Source organism: Callorhinus ursinus, unplaced genomic scaffold (genome assembly GCF_003265705.2).
Source record: "Callorhinus ursinus isolate GAN/ISIS: 27379988/994484 unplaced genomic scaffold, GSC_fseal_2.0 scaffold117, whole genome shotgun sequence".
Classification (NCBI taxonomy): domain Eukaryota; kingdom Metazoa; phylum Chordata; class Mammalia; order Carnivora; family Otariidae; genus Callorhinus; species Callorhinus ursinus.
Window position 1 is genome coordinate 300,879 of NW_027397179.1, and position 23,873 is coordinate 324,751.

Genomic DNA, 23,873 nt, shown 5'->3' on the forward strand with positions numbered 1-23,873 from the left:
TATATATATATATATATATATATATATATATATATATATATTTTGTCTTTAATGAGCCATTCTCAATAAACATTATTCTCACTGCAAAATCAATGGCAGCCCCTGGCCCACCTTTGTGAATTCTTGTTTCCCTCCCAAACTCTCAGCTTGAGCACATGCGAATCCTTGACCTGCCATGCCAGGTTTAAGCTGGGACTAGAATCCTGTTTACTGCTTTTCAGTTCTGCCTCCCTCCTGATGCTTGTGCAGGGCTTAGGTAGGCACTGCTGGAGATGGAAGGGCCTCAGAGCTGAGCTTGATGGCGGTTCTTGAAGAGGGCATGGAGCGCACACAGCCTTGGGCAGGAGGAAGGTCTGGGGTGATGTGGAATCAAATAAGAGGGACAGTGGGGCCCACAGGAGGCAATAGAGTGGGGAGCCCTGCGGGCAGGACCCCAGCCTCCCTGTACCTTCCACCCCCAATCAGCAGCTCCCCTTATTTGCTAGCTATTGGGCTCTTCTAGTGTTACATTTGATAAGAATTCTATTTCTGAAAAAAGGAAGTGTTTGGAAATCCTACCTTACCCGGCAGCCTCAGACCTGCCCCACGTCCCACAGGGAGCTGACAGAGCCAGAACTGGCTTCTTGGGTAGGGTCCCAGTCTCTGGCCTCTATTCTCGTCCTGACTGACGGCTGTTCTGCCCCTCCCCAAGCCCCTCATGGTGGGGGTATATTAGGAGTTAGACTGAGACCTTGGACGCTTCTCCAAACTGGTGAGTGGCCCTGCAAACATACCTTCAATCAGGGCGTTGGCCAGCTGAGGCTGGGGTGCCCTGCTGGAGTATGCCAGGCAGCATAGCTGGGGTTCTGTCTACATGCCTAACCAACAACACTTGCCCTGCCCCATTCTGAATGAGCATATCATCGTTGGGGCAGGCATGGGAAAGATCGGTTTGGGGCTTCTGAGTGGCCATTGAATATAATTACGGGAGAAAAATGAAGATGAGGGAGGTGTTGAAATGGGGGGCCAAATGTAGATGAGGTAGCGAGTACTGGGTAGAGTTGGCTGCCCAGAGCACGCAGGGTGAGGATAGCGGAGGACGGGCTAAGGATTCCTGGGAGAGGCCCCACTGGGAGCCAAGGGGCCAGGCCAGAAGGGAGAGCTGGGTACAGCTGAACGGGTGCCTTTGGCCCGGGATCTCTCAAGCTGTTGGCCAGGGCTGCAGTCACCTCAGGGTTTGACATACTGGAGCGTCTGCTTCCAAGCTCACTGACAGGGCTGCTGGCCATAGGCTGCCTGGGTGTCCTCATGTTAGAGCAGGTGGTAAAGACATGGAGGGAGCGAGTCAGAGGGAGGAAGGGAGGGAGAGAGATTGAGAGAGAGAGGGAAGGAGAAAAGAAGCACCCAGTATGGAAGCCACAGCTTTTTAATAAGTTAATCTCAGAAGTGACATCCTGTCATTTCTGCAATACTCTTATTTAGATAGAAGTGCATCAGTAAGTCCAGCATATACCGGGGATTTACACAGGATATACCAGGAGGCAAGGATCACTGGACATCTGGTGGTTACGTTTTTTTAATCTTAGAGCTAGGAACACCCCTGGAGACTTCTTGGCTAGCACATCCTGAGACGGGCCCTTCAGAATACCAATGGTGAGAAGCTCTGTATAATGGGGTGCCCTGGTCAGGTCAGTTTGGCAAATACTGCATGCTACAGTCCCCTCCGGGGGATTTAAGAAGTGCAGAAAAGGCTCTCTATAATCCTGCAGCAAGGGGACTCCCTTCATTTAGGGTTTCCCCAAATTCCTTAGCCACAGCTGTTCTTGGGTAACACTGTTACTCTGTGAAATATGCTAGCACTTGGGTAACCATTGGTCTAGTCCAAGGGGGAGAGTGCAGCCCAGAGAGGGGAGCAACTAGCCCAAGGTCATCACTCAGCTACAGACAGAGCTAGACCCCAACCCACCAGTGCTACTTTCCCAACCTTCAGCCCAGACCATAGTCCAAAGTAACCCTGGTGGCCCTGTAGGGGCGAGCCAATGCCAGAAGAGCCAGGAAATGAACTCTGAGTTCTGGAGCTAGAGATGGGCTGCCACAGGCCCCTGGGGTTCTGCCTCCAGGTAGAAAGCCTGGCGTGTGGCCCCAGTACTCTGGAAGAGCAGAGATCCTGCTCTCCTTGCTGACTTGTCTCGAGCTACAGTATCCAAGAACACACACCACAGACTTGCCCCCACCCTCCAGAGTCAGAACAGAATTGAGAAAACGAGGAAGATACTGAGACATCATCCTGCTGTGCTGCTGGTCCCAGGGGCCAAGTGATGGGACCAGCATGGACTTAAGTGTTCATGGGAAAACCTCAGTGCCAGAAAATGGACACAAAATGCTGTGCTGCTGGTCCCATGGGCCCAGTGTAGTGGCCTCTCCAGTGACTTCTCCATCCTCCCCAGCCCTCTCCCCCACCCGTCTCCCTCCTCTGTGTCTCTCCCTGGCTGCCTGTGCCGACATGCATCCTGAATACTGCTTCCTGAGGATCTGCCTCCAGCCCCTGGGTTTCCCCCAGCACCGAGGGATCTGGTAAGCCAGTCTCCCCAAGCTGTTTGGGGCCCCTTGATTTACAAGGGTTGGATGTGCACAGCTCACAACAGACCCATGAGGCAGCCAAGTTGGCCTGCTCTCTATACCTCTCACTCACCAACGTCCTTTCTTTCCTCAAGGCTCTGCTCAATGTCACCCCTTTTAAAGGAGTACCTTTTTCTGCACCCCTCAGCCACATCATCCTGTCTACCTGTCTCCACTACTGTAGCCCCCAGCCCTTGACACCTAGTAGATGCTTGATAAAGTATGTGAATGGTCAGTGGCAGATTTTTAATGATGCCTGTTTTAGTGGCTTTCTTGTACTTTTCAGAATCAGAGGTCACCATTCAGGGGAAGGTTGCATTTGAACCTACGGTGTTAAGCAGAATTCAGCAGACACTCTCTCTTATGAGGATGAGTGGGAGGATGAAGCCCCCCCCCCCGCCCCGCCCACTAGTGGCTACATTTCTGCCCGTCTCAAGAGCAGAGACACTGGCTATGCATTCTGAACTAACTTCTCAGGAATGTTTGTATAGCAAGTAGCCTTGGAAGACATGAAGTATCTCCCTTTAGGGCCACAGACAGGCAGATATATTGCCCATTATAAAAGATTTGGGCTCCTTAAACTCAGGGTTCCTCTCCTGTAACACAACCCATTGCACGTGCAAGTGTCCCTGGCTCTTCTGGGGACTGGGACTTGGAGAATCTGCAAGATAATGCGGTTCTCTACCTGGATGGTGCACTGGTTGTTGCTAACTCCCTGTGTGCAGGAGGCATCCTGCACTATCTGGTGGTCAGTTTCTGTCTGCCCCATTGTAACAACTAGTAGTAAGTCTCATCCTGGGTGGGGAGATGGATGTGACCCCTTTCAAACAACAGTTACAGAGATGCACACCTCTTACTACCTTCAATTGGGTTTGCAATGCTGATGAAGGTAGCTGATAATGAGAAGTGGGCCCCCCTCCCCGGAATGCCTCCTCAAGAATCAACTTAAAAAGGTTTCTAAGTTGGCCTCTTTCACTCCTTCTTGGTCCACACTCTCTCATACAGCAGTTTGGATTTGGGGATTCAGACTTGATGATTCCTGGGCATGTTGCTTCTTTTTTTCCTAAGAGCAACTCCAGGCCAGCCTGGTTGCCACATGTTCTATAGTGACAGCCCAGCGGCGTCTGGGTGGCTCAGTCTATTAAGCGTTCAACTCTTGATTTTGGCTCAGGTTATGATCTCAGGGTTGTGAGATCGAGCCCCACTTGGGGCTCCCCGCTGGGCATAGACTACTTGAGATTCTCTCTTTCCCTCTCCCTTTGCTCCTCCCTCTGCTCATGCTCTCACTCATTCTCTCTCTCAAATAAATAAATAACTTAAAAAAAAAAAATCAAGTGACAGCCCAGCTAAAAGGAGGCCTAGGGCTTCAAACTTGATTTTAGTTCAGCCGCTTGGATTCTCTTGTTGGACTGACCTGGCCGTAAGTCATAAGAACAATGGCCACTTGGGTGAGTATATTGTTTGCCGAGACCCACTATGGCGGCCCATGGAGGATGAAGTTGGGAAAATAACAGCTCTAGCGCATTTTATAAAAATGCCCTTGTTCCTCTTGCCCCTGGCCCTTCCGAACAAAGGCTAGGGGGTTGAGAAAGGGGTAACTGGGACAGGGGGAGGGGGGAAGGTGATGTCTCAGCTATTGGAATTCACACTGACTTTGGAGGAGGAACAGCAACTTTGACACCTAGATAGGAAACAGCTTAGATTCTAGGAGCTAGGTAGGGAGGAGCACTAATCATTAATGATTTTGGTCTTTCATAATTGCCTCTGGAGTCTTCGTTATGAAAAATGCCCCAGTGTGGCGCTCCCAGACTTTTGTAAGCATGTTAAATATAATTTAACATGCAGGCGTTTGCCTTCTTCCCAACCAGGTGGCTTTGATCACAGCTTGATCACCATTCCTATTAACCTTACCAGAAGCCTGTTGGAAACACAACACAGGCGATGTCCCTGGCTCCTGCATCTCCCAGGAAAAACAACCGTAATACCGCCAGATGTCTTCCCAACCCCTATCCTCACAGAACTCATTCAGCCATTCTGGGAAGAAGACAAATGTCACCCAACCTGTGGCATGGGCAAACAGCATTGATTGGCCTGACTACCTGCAGGCAGTCCTTCCAAAAACAAGGATTAGATTCAATTATTCAAACTAACTGGGAAACTTAAGGCCTACCAGCTGGGCAGGAGGCCACACCGGAGATGTAATCAACCTGTGCCCTGACTTATATAGGTCCTACTTGGGGAACCCCAACACTTGTGAAGAACATTTTCTAGGGGCACCACGTGCGCCCTGATGACTGTTTTTGTATGGAAGCCAGGCAGTAACCTGCCAACCTCCCCCAGAATAGTGTCGTGCATCTTCATGCTGGTCGTAGGCCAGAATCCATGGAATTACTGCCATATCCAATGTCATGAAGATTTCTGTGTGGTGTTTTGTTTTTTGTTTTCTGTGGTTTCTTTTTTAGGAATTGTAGAGTGTTAGCTCTTACACTTAGGTCTTTGGTCCATTCAATTGTTGAAGCACATACCACCAATAGATCAGGTTGCCCACAGACAATTGTGGAGATGTCGCTAAAATGAGGCTAGCCTTAGTTATCAAGGGGAGCTTCCTGAACCAGTAACTGACTCGTTATTTACGTGCACTCTGTGAGCAGATATCCCCATGATGGTAGTCATCTGATTAGAAAAGGTGATGCAACATTTGCCCCTGACTTTAGCTGAAGCAATCAGGATTTCTACCTTGGCCCTGGAAGGCATTTCAGGTCAGTGTTAAATCACTGGCTAGGTTGGTTTAGATAATAGAGTTGCCTAGACTTCCTCCAAGGTAGGCCAAGGTAGAGATTGGACAATATCTAATATATCCTGCCATACCTGGATTAATGGCCTAGGCCAAGTGGAAAGGTCAATATTTGAGACAGCCACTTGGCATTCTAAGGTAGACCTTGATGGTTCGTGGGGTTTGTCCATCCTGTTGGGTTGAGGACCCTAGGAAGTAAGACTGAGGGTAATTTGCAGGTTGGGCTTGTTTTGCTCCTTGAAGTTCTGTGGATAAAATTGAGGAACTCCTACAAGAAAAATGGAACTGATTTGGTCCAGCCTTTGTCAGTCAAATTAATCAGAGTGTCTGATAGAGTAGTACACTCATGGGGAAATTGCCAGAAGTCAAGATGATGCAGAAATGAGAAATGGATATTGGTTGGAAGTTACTGCTACAGGTCTGTCACTTTTCTCAAATTTCTGCTTGACGCATGAGCTAGAACCGTGAATGCCTTTGTCCTGGACTGTCTTTCCAAAGATGTTTGCAGAGCCAACAGCCTTAGAAGATAGAGCTGTCTCCCTCTGGAGCAAAGTGCAGGTGTTTTTGCAATCTTGGCAGACAGAGATAGTGTCTGCCTTTAGAGCAAAGGGCAGACATGCTTTACTTTCCAGTATGAAAGATTCCAATTCTCTAAGCTCTTCTCCCTCTTTCCCTTTCTCTTCTTAATGCAACCCACTGCGCATGCAGGAGTCTCTTGACCCGCTTTTGTCTTGTCCTGGGGGAATTGAGGCCCAGGGAACTGCAAGGCGGTGCTGGTACTCTGGCTGCTTCTACTGCTGTCCTAAGCTCCTTTGTCTCTGAGGAATGCTGTGTCTTCTGCTAGCATCCATGAAACTGAGGTCAGGGACGCCTGGGTGGCTCAGTTGGTTGAGCAACTGCCTTCGGCTCAGGTCATGATCCTGGAGTCCCGGGATCGAGTCCCACGTCGGGCTCCCTGCTCGGCAGGGAGTCTGCTTCTCCCTCTGACCCTCCTCCCTCTCGTGCTCTCTCTCATTCTCTCTCTCTCAAATAAATAAATAAAATCTTTAAAAAAAATAATTAAAAAAAAAAAAGAAAGAAACTGAGGTCAGCTAAGTTGTCAGCTTCCAAACAGGGTAAGAGCTCAGATTCTTCCCAGTCCCTGACAAGATGTTCGTGTTTCTTTAACACGGTGAATTCTATTTCTTAGAACTTATCCTAAAGGAAACAATAGAAATAAGACTAACTTAGCCATTAATCCTTTTAATATGCTGCTGGATTCAGTTTACTAGTACAGTTGACCCTCAAACAACACAGGTTTGAACCACACAGGTCCACTTGTATGTGGATTTTTTTGGGGAGGGATATAGTACAGTACTGTATATGTATTTTCCTGATGATTTTCTTAATATTTTCTTTTCTCTAGCTTACTTTATTGTAAGAATATAGTATATAATACATATAACATATGAAATATGTATTCATCAACTGTTTATGTTGTTGGTAAGGCTTCTGATAACAGTAAGCTATTAGTAGTTAAGGTTTGGGGAGTCGACGGTTATATATGGATTTTTGACTGTGTAGGGAGTCGGTGCCCCTACCTAACCCTTGCATTGTCCAAGGGTCAACTGTACTTTGCTGAGGGTTTTTGCATCAATATTCATAAAGGGGATATTGCTTTGTAGTTTTGTTTTCTTGCTGTGTCTTTGTCTGGCTTTGATGTTAACGTAATGTTGGCCTCAATGAGTTAAGAAGTGCTCCCTCCTCTTCAATTTTTTGGAAGAATTCGAGAAGGATTGGTTTTAGTTCTTTCTTTCTTTTTGTTTTTTAACAGCTTATTTATTTATTTAGTAATCTCTACACCCAATGTGGGGCTGGAACTCATGACCCTGAGATCAAAAGTTGCATGCTCTTCTGACTGAGCCAGCTGGGTGCCCTGGTGTTAGATCTTCTTTAAATGTTTGATAGAATTCACCAGTGGAGCCCCCAGGTCCAGTGCTTTCCTTTGTCAGGGGGGTTTTGATTACTTATTATGGGTTTTGATTACTAGTTATGGGTCTATTCGGATTTTCTATTTCTTCATGATTCAGTCTTGGTAGTTCATGTTTCTAGGAATCCGTCCACTTCATCTAGGCTGTCCAATGTGTTGGCAGACAGTTGTGTTGGTTTGCCAATGTGGGAGCTCCCCAGGTGAAATCTGAAACTGGCCCCCATACCTGGAGGGCAAGGAGAGACTGAAGAAAGACGCAGACCTTCCCAGATTGTAGGTGGCAGTTTTAATAAGCAAGGCCACTTACATATGAGGCTCGTCTTGAGCGGCCACAAGACAAGTAGATCTCTGCACGTGTCCACCAGAATCTTAAGAGTTCATATAGAAATCTTAATGGGGTTCAGTCACATGTACTGCCCAGATGGTCCTAATATTACTCTCTCAAGCTGTGTCTTTGAAGTAGCTCCTAGTGTAGCAACAGTGGGCAGAACGCACATTCCAAGGATGGGGGGAAGCAGCGGGGGAGGGAAGGAGCCTCTGATTGCCTGGGTCCAGCTCATGGGTCGCCCGGCAATCACATGCTCTTGATGACCTCCTCTAACAAATTGTTCATAGTACTCTTATAATCCTTTTTATTTCTGTAGAATCAGTAGTGATGTCCCCACTTTCATTTCTGATTTTAGTTATTTGAGTCTTCCCTTTTTTCCTCAGTCACTCAAGCTAAAGGTTTGTCAATTTTGTTATCCTTTTTGAACCAACTTTTGTTTTCATTGCTCTTCTCTATTGTTTCTCTATTCTCTATTTTATTTCTCTCTGCTCTAATCTTTATTATTTCCTTACTACTGTTACCTTGGGTTTAGTTTGCTCTTCTTTTTCTAGTTCCTTAAGATGTAAAATTTGGTTGTTGATTTGAAATCCTTCCTTTTTAAATTTTTTTTTTTTAAAATAAACTCTAAGCCCAGTGTGGAGCTTGATTTCATGACCCCGAGATCAAGAGTCACCTGCTCCACAAATTGAGCCAGTCAGGTGCCTGTCCTTTTTTTTTTTTTTTAAGATTTTATTTATTTGACAGAGAGAGACACAGCGAGAGCAGGGAACACAAGCAGGGGGAGTGGGAGAGGGAGAAGCAGGCTTCCCACAGAGCAGGGAGCCCGATGCGGGGCTCGATCCCAGGACCCTGGGATCATGACCTGAGCTGAAGGCAGACGCTTCACGCCTGAGCCACCCAGGCGCCCACCTGCCTTCTTTTTTAGTATAAGTGTTTATACATTCCCCTCTTGCACTGCTTTCATTGCATCCTACAAGTTTGGGTATGTTTTGTCATTGTTTTCATTTGTTCCGAGACATTTTCTAATTTCCTTTGTGATTTTAATCCATCGGTTGTTCAAAAATGTGTGGTTTAATTTTCATAGATTTTTGAATTTTCCCTCTGCTACTTATTTCTAGTTTCATTCCATTGTGATTGGAAAAGATACTTCATATGATTTCATTCAGTCTTTTAAAATTTATCACGACTTGTTTTGTGGCCTAACATGTGATCTATCCTGGAGAATGTCGTTGCCTTTTTTCCTGTCAGGCACACTGTGGCTTGGCACTGTCCTCCCCTGGTAACCCAGATTCTAGCAGTAAGCCATGGGCTGGCAGAAATGCTGTCTGCAGAGCGGCAGAGACCCTCGAAAGCCTCAAACTCAGTCACCTCTCATCTTAGAGGTGAGAAAACTGAGGCTCCGAGGACCAGAGGCTTCACCCATAGGCCACAGGCCCCCTGCAACTTCCCTTCTGTGGCATCAGCAACGATCCCACCACTTCCACCCTAGGTTCAGTCAACAGGTGTTTGCCGAGCACCTAAACATGAGTTAAACCCTCAAGTGAGTCCATGTGTGCAGGTCCCATCAACTCTAAGGCAGACCTGAACATTTTGATTTTAGGCAGTGAGAGGTGTGGACAATCAAATCCTTTCTGGTGTATTAGTGCCCATTTCATAAATACACCAACTTGTTATCTAAGCTGGCTTCTGTATTAGGTTGACTACACGCTCCTCTTAGAAACCACAGGCACAAAAGTTGTGGACACTGAAGGCCAGACAGAAAAGCTCACTGTATCTGCAGGGCTGGATTCTATGAAAAATAAGTACAAAGGGGGCTTTTACATGAAGCGAAAAGTCTGTGGCTCAGAGAGGCTGAGGGGGTTAACACAGAGGGATGACCATGCAGTTCCAACCAGGTTTTTCTCCCCAGGTGGCTGTCCAGGAGCACCCCGGCCCTGACATGGGATGGGTTCATGCAGTTCAGCTGTTGGGCCAGGGAAGGAATGAGCTGCCTTCTCTGACTGGGTACAGTAAGGGTAGAACCAGAGGACCCCACTCCCACCTCCAACACTGTGGCCGACTGTAGAGGTTTGAGACTTCACAGTTGGGACTCTTTTTTTTAGAAAATATGTATTTATTTGAGAGAGAGAGAGAGAGAGAGAGAGAGAGACCAGGGGGAAGGGCAGAGAGAGAGAATCTCAAGCAGACTTCCTGCTGAGCAAGGAGCCCAACTCAGGGCTGGATCTCATGACCTTGAGATCATGACCCTGAGATCATGACCTCAGCCGAAACCAAGAGTCAGTCACTCAACCGACTGAGTCACCCAGGTGCTCTCAGCACAGGTGGGACTTTTGCTGTGTGATGCAAGGAACAGAGCCCACATAGGCTCCCTGGCCCATCTAGTCTGTCTCTCACCACTGTCCTGTGACATAAAGCAGAAGAGGAGATATGGTCCCACTTTACAGATGTGGAAGGCAAGGTGCAGAGAGGTGAGTAACGTGCTATGTCAGTCAGGGAATCAGTGCTCAATCAGAGAAGCAGAATCAATAGGGAATGCAGATATATTTATATACAGAGGAGATACATACGTATACACACACACACACACACATGCATAGATAGATAGACACACAGAGATTTAGTGCAAGGAATTGCCTTACATGATGATGGGGACTGGTTAGCCAAGCCTAAAATCCACAGATGGGATAGGCCACCAGGAATGGCAGGCTGAGACTCAGGGGGCACAGACTGATGGTCTGCTCTCTCTCTAAATCTCTATTGCTACATCATACCATGGACTACCATGGCCCCCTTTAACACTGCAAATAGAGTCATGAGTGCCTTTAAATGAAACAAATTAGAGCAGAATTCCAGAAAACCTAGCACCAATGCAGAAAACTCGTCCTGAAGATTCTGTTCTGGTACCAGAATCTGTATCAGCTAGGGTCCAACTGGAGAAGCAGAAACAGTAGCATATATATTAAGAGATTTATTGCAAGGCATTGATTTAAGTGATTGTGGGGGCTGGAGAGACAAGTCTGAAATCTGTAGGGCAGGTGGTCAGGAAAAACAAATGGGATCTCTCAGGCACATAGGGGTGGGGGAAGTTGCTATCCACAGGCAAAATTTCTTCTTCATCAGGGAAGCCTCAGCTCTCCTCCTGGGGGCCTTTTGACTGACTGAATCAGGCCTACCTGGATTATCTAGAATAATCTCACTTGCTTAGTTGACTGGTTATGGACTTTAATCACATCTACAAAATACCTTCATAGCAACACCCAGATTAGCGTCTGATTGAATATGTGGGGACAGCAGCCATGTTGACATATCCAGTGACTGTCTCCCTTGCCCACAGCCACCCAGTAGCTTAATGACTGGATCAGCCTCAGCTTCCCCTACTTGCACAGACGCTCCCTCCCCTACCCTCAGGTTGCCGACGGTCTAAACAGAGGAAGAGACGAACCTCAGGACTAGGGCATCCTGTGTGTCTAACTGCAAATCCACCTGCACCATCAGTGCCTGAGATTTTTTTTTTTTAAATGGCGGTAAAATTCACATGACATGGACTTAGCCATTTTAAAGCATGCAATTCAGTGGCATTTCACATGGGTACTTTCACAGTGTTGTGTAACCATCACTTCTGTGTAGGCCCAAAACATTTCGTCAGCCAGGAAGGAAACCTCATACCCGCTGCAGTTACTCTTCAATCTACCCTCCCGGCCTGGAACATTTTTAAACCAACAGTGTTATCAGGACATCATCAGGGAGAACTTGGGCGTGTAAAGCCTGCTGTACTTGCTGATCTGCCAGGGGCAGAGGTGCCCTCCTTGGCGGGCAGGGGCTAAAATCCAGCTACTCTTTCACGACATTGGGGCTGTAGTTGGGTTTGACGGCTTCGGTGAGCTCCTGAGCGTACATCTCATATCTGCCGGTCATCTGAAAGCAAAACACAGGCAGACCGATCCGGGTTACACACCACCACCTCTTGCCACTAGAGGGCAGCCATGGGACAGAAATTTGTCGGGAAGGCCAGCGAGAGGCCGGGACAGTTTCAGACCATAACGTAGAGGAACAACCCCTGTGTGACCACTGGGTACTGATTCTAGCGCTATAGCAAAGATCACAGATGCTGAGATGACTCACACACACTGGTCCCTCTTGCTGGAAGTCCTCTGTGACCTGTCCATCCAGAAGGTGTGGCCTGCCCCGAGGCAGAAGGGAAGAAGGCTGTCCTGAGGTCTTGCAGAACCCCAGAAGAACAGCCTACAGCCCAGAGAGGGGAGTGACCTGCTCCAGGTCTCCAGGCAGCAGTGGGATTTGCTGGGGTTTGCACCCTGGACTCCTGGTTCTGGGTCTGGGGGTGAGCGGGGACAGGGCTGGCAAACCTACCCAGGGTGCTCACACCCAGGCATTCCCTCCCTCCTTCCCAAAACCCCGACAGGAGCTCAGGCCCATCACCATAGTTTGGGGGGGGGTGTGGGCTTTTGCATTCAAAAAGTTACCGATGAGAAAACATCCTGTTTATTGTGTGGAATCCTGCATTAATCTGAGCTTCCCAGGAAGAGGAGAGCCCGGCCAGGAGACGTTCATGTGGGCAATGCCTTATTTGTCTGATGAGGATCTGAGACTCAGGGAACATGCCCAAAGACCCATGCTCAGGTAAACGGGGGAGGTGATTCCTCCCAGACACGCTGGGCAAAGTCATGCAGTCATGAGGACATTCATTTGCATGTGTAAGTGGGTTCTGAGTTGGTAGAAATACTGCTGGACCCGAATGCAGCAAACTCCATCTGCATCCAGGATAAGAGGGTATATTCCAGGGGTCCAGTGGATGCCACCACCCCATTCCAGGAGGGTGGGCACTTCCGCTCCTCCCAGGACCCCTGGTGTCACATGTGTTAGGTCTCAAAGGCCACTTGAGATCTTCCAGTTTTATAAACAGGCATACTAAGGCCTGGGAGCAGAAAGGGCTTGCTCAGGGTGACTGAGAAAGGCAGTGGCAGAGCTGGGCCTAGATTCCATTTCTCTGTGTGACCCATTTCCCTCTACTGTCAAGGCCTAGACCATGGGGCCAGGCCACAGGCAGAGCCAGACACCCACATTTATCTTGTGCAAATGCCTGGAAAGGAAAAAAGGGATTAGAGAAGCCAAACCACTCTATTCTCCGGACAAATGAAATTGAGATTAATTTGTTTCAAGGCGCCCAGAATCTACATCAGACCAGAGGAGAATTTATTAAGGTCAGCTGCTTGGGCATCATTTGACCCAGTGGCTCCCCCCTCGCACACCAGCTCTGGGAGGAAGAGACCCGGTCCTCTGCTCGGCTTGGAGCCTCATCTGGCCGCTCCTGAGAGCAAACCCAGCAGCTGTGGTTTCCAGCTCTTGAGAGCAGGATGGGTGTCCAAGCAGAGGAGCGGGGCAACAGCAGCAGACTCAGGGACCCACCTTGAAGTTCCAGATGTCATTCACCTGCCGGCAGAGGTTCAGGTCGAGCTCAGCAACCAGCAGCCCATCCCGGGTGCGGGAGAGCCCGGGGGTGCGGCTGCTATCCGGGGCTGCCACGTAGCTCGAGCCGTAAAAGTAGCCAAAGTCCTGGTGAGCTTTGGAGGAGCAAAAGAAAGCATCCGTGAGCTTGTGCAGGCCGAGAGGTAGGCATACTGAGCGACACCCAGGACAAAGTGTCTGTGCCACCCTCCCCACCTTCCCTGGAATCCCTGTGCCACCCCCTCAAACAACCTGCCTCCCTCCTCAGGCCTGAGGCTGAGCAAGTCCCTACAAAAGTCACCCTCACAGCCCTCACCTCGGCCCCTGGGAACATTCTTAAAGGTCATCCTTGTAGAAGTATTAGCCCTTACTCCCAACATTAGCCACCCACAGCCCAAGGGAGTCATACAGCTCTGCAGGGCTTCCTGTGTGATCTGCTTCCTGTGGTGGCCCAACACGGTGAGCTAGGGGCTCTGCCCTCACTTGCCTTCCCAGATGCACCTGCTGTACCTTCCTTCCATGCCTCAGTCCCCTCACAAGTCAGGTGGTGCTAACAGCTACGCTGTAAGGAGCAGGTGGGCACAGTGCAGGGTCTAGGAGGGGCTTGGACACAGAAAGCACCCAGTGGGCCTCACTTCCCTGCCTCACTGCACCTCTCTATGCAGGGAGCTGACTGGGATTGGACACACTGGACCTCAAGTGAGGGGATCTGGAACCCTTTTAGTAAGCGCTTTTCTGGGAAAACAGACCTGCTCAGTCCTCTCTGCCTTTTCCAGGGGATACCCTAAGCCAGTTCTGAGACCTCCTTGGTGGGCCCTTGCCTTCCACATTCTTAGCCACAGGGACCAGTGGGTGGGGGATTCCTAGCAGAGGTCCTCACCTCTGGTATCTGCCCTCAGATCAAAACAAGCTGCAGGGCGCCTGGGTGGCTCAGTTGGTTAAGCGACTGCCTTCGGCTCAGGTCATGATCCTGGAGTCCTGGGATCGAGTCCCGCATCGGGCTCCCTGCTCAGCAGGGAGTCTGCTTCTCCCTCTGACCCTCTTCCCTCTTGTGCTCTCTATCTCTCATTCTCTCTCAAATAAATAAATAAAATCTTTAAAAAAAAAACAAAAAAAAAAAACAAGCTGCAGTCTGAGGAACCCAAGGCAGTCCATGCTGATGTTCTGGGACATTTGTGCATCTTGGGATGGGGTGTGGTGGTGGCAGGTGAACAAGGACAAAGGAAGAGAGGAAGGAGATGTGTAGGGTGGATAAAGCACCCCCTCTTTCAAGGGAGCCCACAAAAGGCTCTTCCATGTCTTATAGGCCCATCTCCTTACCAGTCCCAGGGGAGGGATGGAGTCCAACCCAGTGCCATTCAATTCCCAATTAGGGAATGAGGTAGTCACAAACCCAGGACCCAGCCACAGTCAGGCTCCCACACTGTGGGCCACGAAGATGAGAGGAGAGCACCCCTCCGACAATGGGCCACATGTGCGGACCACAGTCTGTGGGGCAGACCCTGCCCGGAGGGGGCAGACAGAGAAGGGGACAGTGAGGCCCACGCCTCAGCTGCAGCCAACCACGGAAATTCCTGGAACATACCTTTCTTCCCATCTCCAGAGGTAAACTCGTTCGGGAAGTACTCCTGTGAAACAAAACTGAGGTAAGGCAAAACCTATAGGTGGCACTACCAGCACGTACCAGCGCGAAGTCCGGCTGAGGAGGACTCAGGGAAGCAAGTTACAGGGAGAGAAGGAATGGCCTGTACTCGCTGGGCAATCAACAAGTACTTATGAAATTTCCCCGCTGAGTCGCCAGCACTGGGCCAACACAGGCGGCCAGCAGGGAATTTGACAGGCAAGGTAAAAACCCTGACTGTCTCTGCGGAGTTTATAATCTGCTGGGAGGGGAAAAAAAAAGACGTTGAGCAGAGTGGTTCTCAGGCCTGTGGAAGGCGGCTGAGGTTTGTCTGCCTGGGAAATAAAGCCCCAGCTTGGGGTCTCTGAGGGGACTAAGGGGGTGCTCACACACTGCCATCAGAATTTCCCCCAAAGCCTAATGGAAACAGTACCTCAAGCCGTGATGGGGTTATACAGGCTAATGAAAACACTGAGTTTCTTCATGTTGCCAGAAATTGGACCAACTTACTGTAGAAACCTTGATTATCTCAGCCTGAGCAGGTGTCTGATCAGAGTTTGACATCCGATTAATAAGAATGAGGAAGAGGATTATCACGTAACGAACGCATTGTGTTTTGTAGTCAAGTTCACTCAGTGCATGGGTCAATGGGGAAAAATATGAAACAGGAGGGGCTCCTGGGTGGCTCAGTCGGTCAAGCGTCTGCCTTCGGCTCAGGTCATGATCCGAGTCCTGGGATCGAGCCCCGCATCGGGCTCCCTGCTCCGCGGGAAGCCTGCTTCTCCCTCTCCCACTCCCCGTTTGTGTTCCCTCTCTCGCTCTCTCACTCTCTCTCTGTCAAATAAATAAATAAATCACATCTAAAAAAATTTAAAAAATATATGAAACAGGAGACTTGGTGGTGACAGGGTGAGAGCCTTTCAAAACAGTTTCAGCTACAAACCCAAATAGACAAAAACAGAAGAGAGACATAGTAATACCTTTAAAAGGAACAGACCAAGCCAGTCTCCCCTCCTCCGGGACCCTAGAATTTGTGGCACACACACAGGGACAAGGACAAGAGGTTTGTGGTGTCCCCACCGGGGCCAGCAGACAGTTGCTTCTCTGTGGCCTTTGCTGGTTGAAGAGGCCAGGCCCCCTCTAGGCAGGCAGCTTTCCTAGCAGCTCTGTCCCCTCCCCAGCACACCTGGTTGACCAAGCCCGGGAGCCCAGCCAGACTGCGGGCACTTACCTTGCCCACTCGGTTGATGGCACAGGTGAAGCAGTGATTTGCAATGGCTGCATTTCTGGCCTCAACTGGCCACAGGGACTCACTGTGAGGGAGAAGCGAGAGGAACCAGGTGGCTGACTTCCCAGCCAGACGGGCTGGGTGCTTGGTCCCAAGCTACAGCCAGGCTGCCGGCCTTCTCGGCTCTGCAGTGGGGATGGCCAGGGAGACTGGTGTGGCTGCGGGTGTCCCCAAACCCACGGGCAGGCCAGCTTGTCCCGTGCTCAAGCCCAAGCAGCCTTTTGGGGCGGGCCTGCTGCAAGCCAAAACAGCCCTGAGCCGCAGTTTTCTTTTCTGAAACTTCCTGAAAGGGATATTGTAAGGACTGACTACACCGGTGAAGCTTCTAGAGGGGGCTGCATGGCAGAAACTCCGTAACTGCTAGTTCTCTCTCCTTCCCTCCTCCTGGGTTGAGTGAGAAACTCACCTTCCAGGCTGGTCACGGCCTCACCTAGCAAATGTTAGAAGGGAGCTGGGGGTCTAAGGGCTCATGCACAGCCCTCTGTGAGCTCCAACTGCTGCCCTAATCCCTATCCTGCTCTGTTGCCTTGCAAAGCAGTCCCTAGAGCAAACAGAGGAAACCTGAAAGGAATTTAGGTAACTGGAAAGGGTAGTAGATTCTGTAGCAGGTGTCATCTCCCCTGAGCCGGTCCCCATCTCCCAGTGCCTTCCTGTTTTCCTCTTCTGAGCCCCGAGACTCTAAGCAGAGGCTCCCTGGCCCTCTTACTGGCCCAGAAAGGAGTCATCACAAGGGCACAGGCCTTCCTCAGTTCAGCGCCCACAAAGGTAGGATATGATGGGAAGCGATGTCCCAACTGAAGACCCCGCCCTTCTCCGGCCCACCAAACTACAGTGGGCCATGGGGTCCAGTGGGCCTTCTTGTCACCAATTATCTCTTGTCTAAGGAACAACATCATTAGGATTCTGGATTGACAGGCATAATGCCCACTTAGAAACACTAAGTGACTGGGAGCAAAATGCCCTAGAATCTTTCTTCCTGTCAGTGTGCACCTGGTTTAAACCAGGAGTAGGTGGAGGGAGTGGGTGCTTGATAAGCCTAATTCTCAGGAGGATTCACGAGTCTGGAAAAAAAAAATCACAGGCTTGATTGAGGGGACTCATTTTGCTGCTTTTTTTCCCCCAGCTGCTAAGCCAAGCTGACAAAACTTTTAAGAAAGGATTTTTATAGAAACACACCCGTAAATGACATTTTCAGGAATTAAATAGACAGTTGCAGGGTGAGTGCCATAAAACATCATTCTTGCAATTCTCCTGGGAGGGTACGTTGCGTAGGACTCAAACCCACAGCTGGCAATAAAACTTAGGCTCTCCAAACAAGCAAGGGAGAGGAAGCTGGAGGTTCATGAGAGCCCAGTGTGTGCGGGAATCACGGAAAGCCCACTGGGGGCATGGAGACATCTGCCTTATTCCCAGTGTGGCTACACTAGGCCCTAAAAATAATCATGGTGGGAAGAAGATACGCACCGAAGGGATGAAGGCACGACTCTCCTATTCACACATATATGTGGCCGAAACCTTAGACCACATGGGCTGCATGGCACCGTCAGGACAACTCCGTTCATCAAAACACACTTCAATTCTATTGTGTGCTTAGAACCGTGGGACCCCCAAAATGAGTGAGAACAGCCCACCAACGCACAGAGCATGTGGGAGTCAGGGAGACAGGACATGCCAGAGAAGGGATGGATGGTTCCAGAAGCCATTGCTTATATGCAGCTGGTGGGGATTTACCTGGCCTTGTGCTGAAAAACATTCACCATCAATTCTATAAATAATCATTTATCATTTTAAGAAAACCACCCAGAATCCCCACCATCCTAATAAACCATCTGTTGTAATTTTTCCACACTCCACATCCATCCTTGGCAAAAGATGTTTACAGAGCTCTGACCGCCGCCTGGAAACATCTTTCCTTGCTCACAGGCTTTTGTCATGAGGCTGCATTATCTTCAGGATGACTTTTGAGTGGCTGTTCACTAACATGGAAGAGATGGGCTGAAATTTACCTAACCCTGACATTTCTCTCACCTCTAGCTCTTTTATTATTATAAATAAAGCTGCCAGAAACATCTTAATGCATACAGCCTTTTCCTCCTCTTTTAGACACTGTCAGGTAAAGTTTTAGGAGTATAATTATCCGGTCAAAGGGTGTGAACATTTTGGGAGCTCATGAAACACACCACTTTCCAAAGGACCTGTTATCGTTTTAACTGACAGCCTCATCATACCCTTGAAAGGCACGAGTTGGATGATTGTTGGTTGAGGAAGGAAAATCAGTAATTTTTAATAAGCCTACTAGGCTGCTGAAGACGCAAGCAGTTATGTGCATATTACATTGGGGTGCTTCTGTTTGCTTAATTGGGGCTAATAAAAGCCCGACAGAATAAGGTCAGGGATGCGGCCATCTGAGCCTGAGTCCTCAGCTTTGCCTGCCTTGGCCCAAGAGCCAGTTCAGGCAGAGATGCTCAGCACATTGGCTTCAGGTTCCTCGAGGGACCCCTGCAGGTAGATGGCACGTGCTGAATGCCTTACACATGGCCAGCAGGAGGAGGCTGCTCCAGGGGGCTGGCCCGGTTCTGCCCAGGTCCAGATGCTGAATGACCAGTAATTACCCTACATCACAACTGCCTTTGGATTCTGTCATAGTAACCAAGCTGCCATGAGGCCCCAGGGAGATTCTTCAGGGGATGTCGAAGATGAGATTTTTCCCCTTCTGCCCAACAGCGCCCCTCCGGGACACAGACAGAAACTTCGGGTGCACGGAGGGGGCAGCTGACCTGAGGTAGCCCACTAGGTTTGCGTTCTGGCTCATTGAGGGACCTGCTGTGCAAATCAGAATGCTGTGGAGATGTCACTCTTGAGAAGGGGGCACAGTGCTTAGAAGAAAAGGTAAAGTAAATGTCACATTCTGACCTTCAGAAGAATTAGACTGCAATTTAGTCAAGAGAGAAGAGTGACAGGGGTAGGCTGGCAGGGAACTCAAAGCTGCCCACCAGAACTGTCCCAGCTGCTCCCCACCGAGGGACCGGGGCCCTCCCCACCACCAGCGTCCCACTGCTAGGGCACTGGCAACCAGGACAACGAGAGTGAAAGCCAGCACTTCCACATTCAGGAATCCTGCTTTGGAGGAAGTGAGTTGGAGAGAAAGATATTTCCACATAAATTCCTAGAGTTTTGGTACTTGTTAATGATGCAAAACTGGAAACCACCCAAATATTCAGCCGTTGGGGAAGAGAGAAGCAGCGGAAGTGTAGTCATGCTGGGTCATCTTAGCTCACCCGCCATTATTAAATGAAGGGCCCCAGGGGTCTTGCGCAGGGGCCCAGGGACTGCCAGAGCCTGTCCCCCCACTGCCTTCATCAAGATAGATTTATCTGTTTCAGGATGAGGCTAACACCGAAACTCGTGTTAGCTGTTAGAAGAAAACACTTTGCTGGTTAAAAACAAATTTCAGAGCCACTTGGCTGATCTCTTAAGGACCCTCTCGGCTTTGATTCTCTCATTGGTTCCTTCCCTCGTCCAGTTGTCTGCCCTCCATGTGCTAGATGTCGCAGACAAGAGGCTTAGGAATCTGTGGTCCCTCTGTCAGGGAGCACAGTGGCCGTGACAGGGAAGGGGGCTAATTCTGGCCAGGCACCTACTATGCTCTGGGCACTTTAGAAGAGGAACTTTTTGGAAGCCTGACAATTATGGCATGAGTGGAGGGGGACTGTTATCCTCTCAGTGTTCAGAATAATAGCAAAGGAATAGTATTTTACAGCAAAGCAGCTCTTGGGAGGGGGGGATCTTAATTGACGTTGAGTATTTTTTTTTTTTCACAGTTGATGAACTGCAATCCCATGGCTCAGATTTGTTAGACAACCTGGTGGCCTCACCTGCCTGCTACAGTTTACCAAACCCACCTCTGAACCCTGCTGCTCGGCCATGAGCCGAAAAGAGCTAGGTCCCAAGAACCCTCCCAGATCCTACTTGCTGAGAGACCTGAGTGCTCCAATGGTGGCTGAGGGGTTGAAGATGATCTCAGCCCCGTTGATGCTGTACATGAGCCAGTTGAGAGGGTGGTGCCGCCCGTAGCAGATGTTCACCGCAATCCTCCCGAACTGAGTCTGGAACACGGGGTGTCCGAGGTTTCCTTCCATGTAGTAAGTTGACTGAAAAACAAAGGACCATGTATGAAAGCCTCTGAGCTGTACAATTTCTCTTTCCTTAGATCTGACAGAAAAAAAGAAAATATTGCCAGGACTCCAAAAGTAACAATCTTGGCTGTGACTCTAAGTTCCCAAATTTCAATCTGTTAAAAAAAAAAGAGAGAGAGAGAGAGAGAGAGAAACCGAAGAAACCAGACACAATAACTGGGAAATCACCATGGTTAATTTTTTCCCCACAATTTCTTTTGTGGCACGTCCAAAAAAATCCCCGAAGCAACTTCCCACAGTATTTTAAGGATAAACTTTGGTTAGGTTTCAGTCATGGTACAACAAATGGTCAAGGTTTGGTCAATGTTAACACGAGTTAGTCAATGTCTTCACCAACCACATGTTCCTATGAAGAATGTCAGAGCTGAAGGGACTGGAAATTCATACAGAGCAATCCCCGCCTATTGGGGGAGAACACCACGGCCTCAGTGGCCATGCGACTTGTCCAGCTGATGAAGGCCAATCTGAGACTAGAGCTCACACCCTGAAAGTACTCTCCTCCACAGAGCTCCCTGGGCATTCTGCCCGGGACTAGGGACATCCTGCCATGTCTGCCTCTCTGCCTGCCCCCTTGGGGTGCTGGCCCTGGGACATTTTCATGGCTGGCACTGTGGAGGGGCTAGAGGGCTAGTTGGGGTCCCAAACAGATCTGCTCCCAGAACATTTTGCCTCTTCCCATTAATTTCAAAATGTGTTAGGATCAGGCAGCAACCAGGATGTGTACATGTGGTGGATACTGGAGTAGATCCTGGTGTGTTGAGACAAGCCCTTCACTATCTGCTGGGAGCTAAAGATTAATCCCAGGGTAAACAGGTGATGAGCACATCTTCCCACCCCCACCTCCAGCTGTCACTGAGAGACACCAGGGTTTTTTTTCCTCCCTAGGGAATGCCATCTAGCTCTGTAGATCCTTCCTTGTCCTTCTGACCAGCCTGGGAGTGTAGTTGGAACCCCCACAATCAGGGAGGGCAGCAAAGGACTGGGTATATCACATTCTGAACAACTGTATTTACTGCAGGTCAAGTTCAGGTTTCATATCTTAGGTATTAGGTGGAGTCCACCCCTCTTCACCCAATCCACCCATGCATTGGCATTAACTAATCAGAATAGCTCTCCTCATTTATACCTTGATCACAGGCACAAAGATTTACCTAATACCCATGTGCACAGACAAGTGCGTTTACCTCCTGCCATCCAACACATCGACACTTCCCAAATGAGGGCTAGACTGTGACAGGTGAGGAGCTCAGAGCCCGAAAGGGGCTGCAGGAATCATTTCATGTTTGTGCACTATTTATTTTATTTATTTTGGTTTTAATCTATATACCACTTACCTCAGAGATGAATTTAAGAAAGCCAAGTCAGGTTATATTAAAAAAAGAAATACCCAGGGGCACCTGGGTGGCTCAGTGCCTTCAGCCCAGGTCATGATCCCAGCGTCCTGAGATAGAGTCCCGTATTGGGCTCCCTGCTCAGCAGGGAGTCTACTTCTCCCTCTGCCTGCCCCTCCCCCTGCTCGTGCTCTCTCTCTTGCTCTCTCTCACTCTCTCTCTCAAATAAATAAATAAAATCTTAGGGGCACCTGGGTGGCTCAGTTGATTAAGTGTCTGCCTTCGGCTCAGGTCATGATCTCCAGGTCCTGGGATTGAGCCCTGTGTTAGGCTCCTGGCTCAGTGGGGAGTCTGCTTCTCCCTTTCCTGCCTCTCCCCTTCTCTCTCAAATGAATAAATAAAATGTTTAAAAATAAATAAAATAAAATAAAAAATAAGAAATAAGAAATTTTTAAAATTAAAAATTTATTTTTATATAATAATTTTATATAAAATTGTATTAAAAAATAAAAAAAAGAAATATCCCTCTGTGCTTGGTGTTTGGGACTCACCTGGGAGTCCCATTCAAATCTCATCTCTCCACGTGATCACTACAGCCATACCGTGTTCCAGTGCTGTGTGACGGGACATGATCCAACACAGGATTTCCCTCGCGGAAAGATCCACAGGCAGGTGCAGACCGAAGGGCCAGTAAGCTGAGCGGGTTTTTGTAGGGCCACCTCACCTCGTTGAAGTCGCCCACTCTGGGGATGTGGTTTTTCCTGGTCTTTCCCAGGACTGCTCCGGAATTGGAGATCACCACGGCTGTGTTCCACAGAACGTCCCCGTGCTCTCTGTCTCGTTCCAGGATAGGAGATACCACCACCATGTTGTGCTTCTTTGCCAGCTGCAAAGATGAGGAATGTAACAGAGTCATACTTTTAAATTGACTGTCATAGGTTTTTTTTTTTATTGAAGAATTAAATGATGCTACTAAATAATTTGACTTGGTTCAGAGCTATCATTTGTATTTGTTCTTTGGAAGACTGAATGCCAGCCTTGTCCTGATGCCCAAGCTGAGCTAAGTAAGAATAACTGTTGTCCTTGTGTCCTGTTAGCGGAAATGTAAAATGGTGCAGCGGCTGTGGAAAATAGTATGGCAGTTTCTCAAAAAAATTAAAAATAGAACTACCATATGATCTAGAAGTCCCACTTCTGGGTATATATCTGAAAGAATATCTTGAAGAGATATTTGCACACCAATGATCATAGCAGTACTCTTCATAAGAGCCAAGAAGTAGAAGCAACACAAAAATCCACTGATGGATAAGGAATAAATAAAATGTGGTGTATCTGGGGTGTCTGACTGGTTCAGTTGGTAGAGCAAGTGACTCTTGATCTCGGGGTTGTGAGTTTGAGCCCCACATTGGCCGCAGAGATTACTTAAAAATAAAATCTAAAAAAAAAATAAAAATAAAATCTTTTAAAAATATGGTATATCCATAAAATGGATATTATTCAGCCTTAAAAAGGAAGGAAATCCTGTCATCACATGGATGACGTGTGATTCACGTGACACCATGAGCCTTGGAGACATTATGCTACATGAAATAAGCCAGTCACAAAAAGACAAATACTGAATGAGTCCACTTATGTGAGGTATCTAAAGTAGTCAAATTCATAGAAACAGGAGGTAGGATATTGGCTGACAGTAGCTGGGGGTGAATAGAGAGTTGTTTAATAGGTACAGAGTCTCAGATTTACAAGAAGAAAAAGTTCTGGAGATCTGTCTCATAAACAATGTGAATGTACTTAGCACCCCTGAACGATACACTTAGAAATGGCTGAGATGGTAAATTTTATGTGCTGTTTGCCACAATAAAAAAAAAAAAAAAGAATATTCCTCATACTTTTCATCATACCAACCAAGCCAAACCAAACTCTTTGATGCTGAATTCCTTTTGTCTCACATAAGAATATTAAGGACCTGGTGACCATCAGGATAAGCAGCCCCAGATGGTCATTTGTCCTCAACTCTAACTAGCCTGTCACCACCTCTGGCCTTAAGGATGGAGAAAGGCACAAAGGGCAGAAGGTGATGTTCCAAGTCATGTAAGGGCATCCATGGGTCCTGGGCCCCGCTTGATGCAGACTGGTGTCCCTGGTACCAGTTCTCATCCCCTATTCCCCCTTTCCTCTTCCTCTGGCCCTGGTTCAAGTGTGTTGTCTATAGTCACCACTTAACCAGTCCCCTCTCTTTTATCCACAGCACGGAACCAACAACCTGGCAGACGACAGATTTTTTT

At 48.5% G+C, this 23,873-nt stretch overlaps 2 protein-coding genes across 3 annotated transcripts in view; one reads left to right on the forward strand and one right to left on the reverse strand.

Moving 5' to 3' along the window:
• The window catches only part of GUCD1 (guanylyl cyclase domain containing 1), a 36,484-nt gene extending 16,434 nt beyond the window's left edge, over positions 1-20,050 (forward strand). Inside the window, exon 6 of one of the 2 annotated variants that reach the window (XM_073889761.1) lies at positions 19,883-20,050. In XM_073889761.1, the coding sequence (XP_073745862.1) occupies positions 19,883-19,989 (107 nt within the window). In that variant the 3' untranslated portion in view covers positions 19,990-20,050. The remainder of the gene's footprint in view (positions 1-19,882) is intronic. The other variant, XM_025857266.2, reaches the window with a different exon arrangement.
• UPB1 (beta-ureidopropionase 1) overlaps positions 9,815-23,873 on the reverse strand; it is a 30,401-nt gene continuing 16,342 nt past the window's right edge. The window contains exons 5-10 of the mRNA XM_025857260.2: positions 22,313-22,474; positions 20,043-20,212; positions 16,005-16,086; positions 14,738-14,780; positions 13,114-13,268; positions 9,815-11,604 (exon numbers count right to left, since the gene is read on the reverse strand). Coding sequence (XP_025713045.1) covers positions 11,521-11,604; positions 13,114-13,268; positions 14,738-14,780; positions 16,005-16,086; positions 20,043-20,212; positions 22,313-22,474 — 696 coding nt within the window. The 3' untranslated portion in view covers positions 9,815-11,520. The remainder of the gene's footprint in view (positions 11,605-13,113; positions 13,269-14,737; positions 14,781-16,004; positions 16,087-20,042; positions 20,213-22,312; positions 22,475-23,873) is intronic.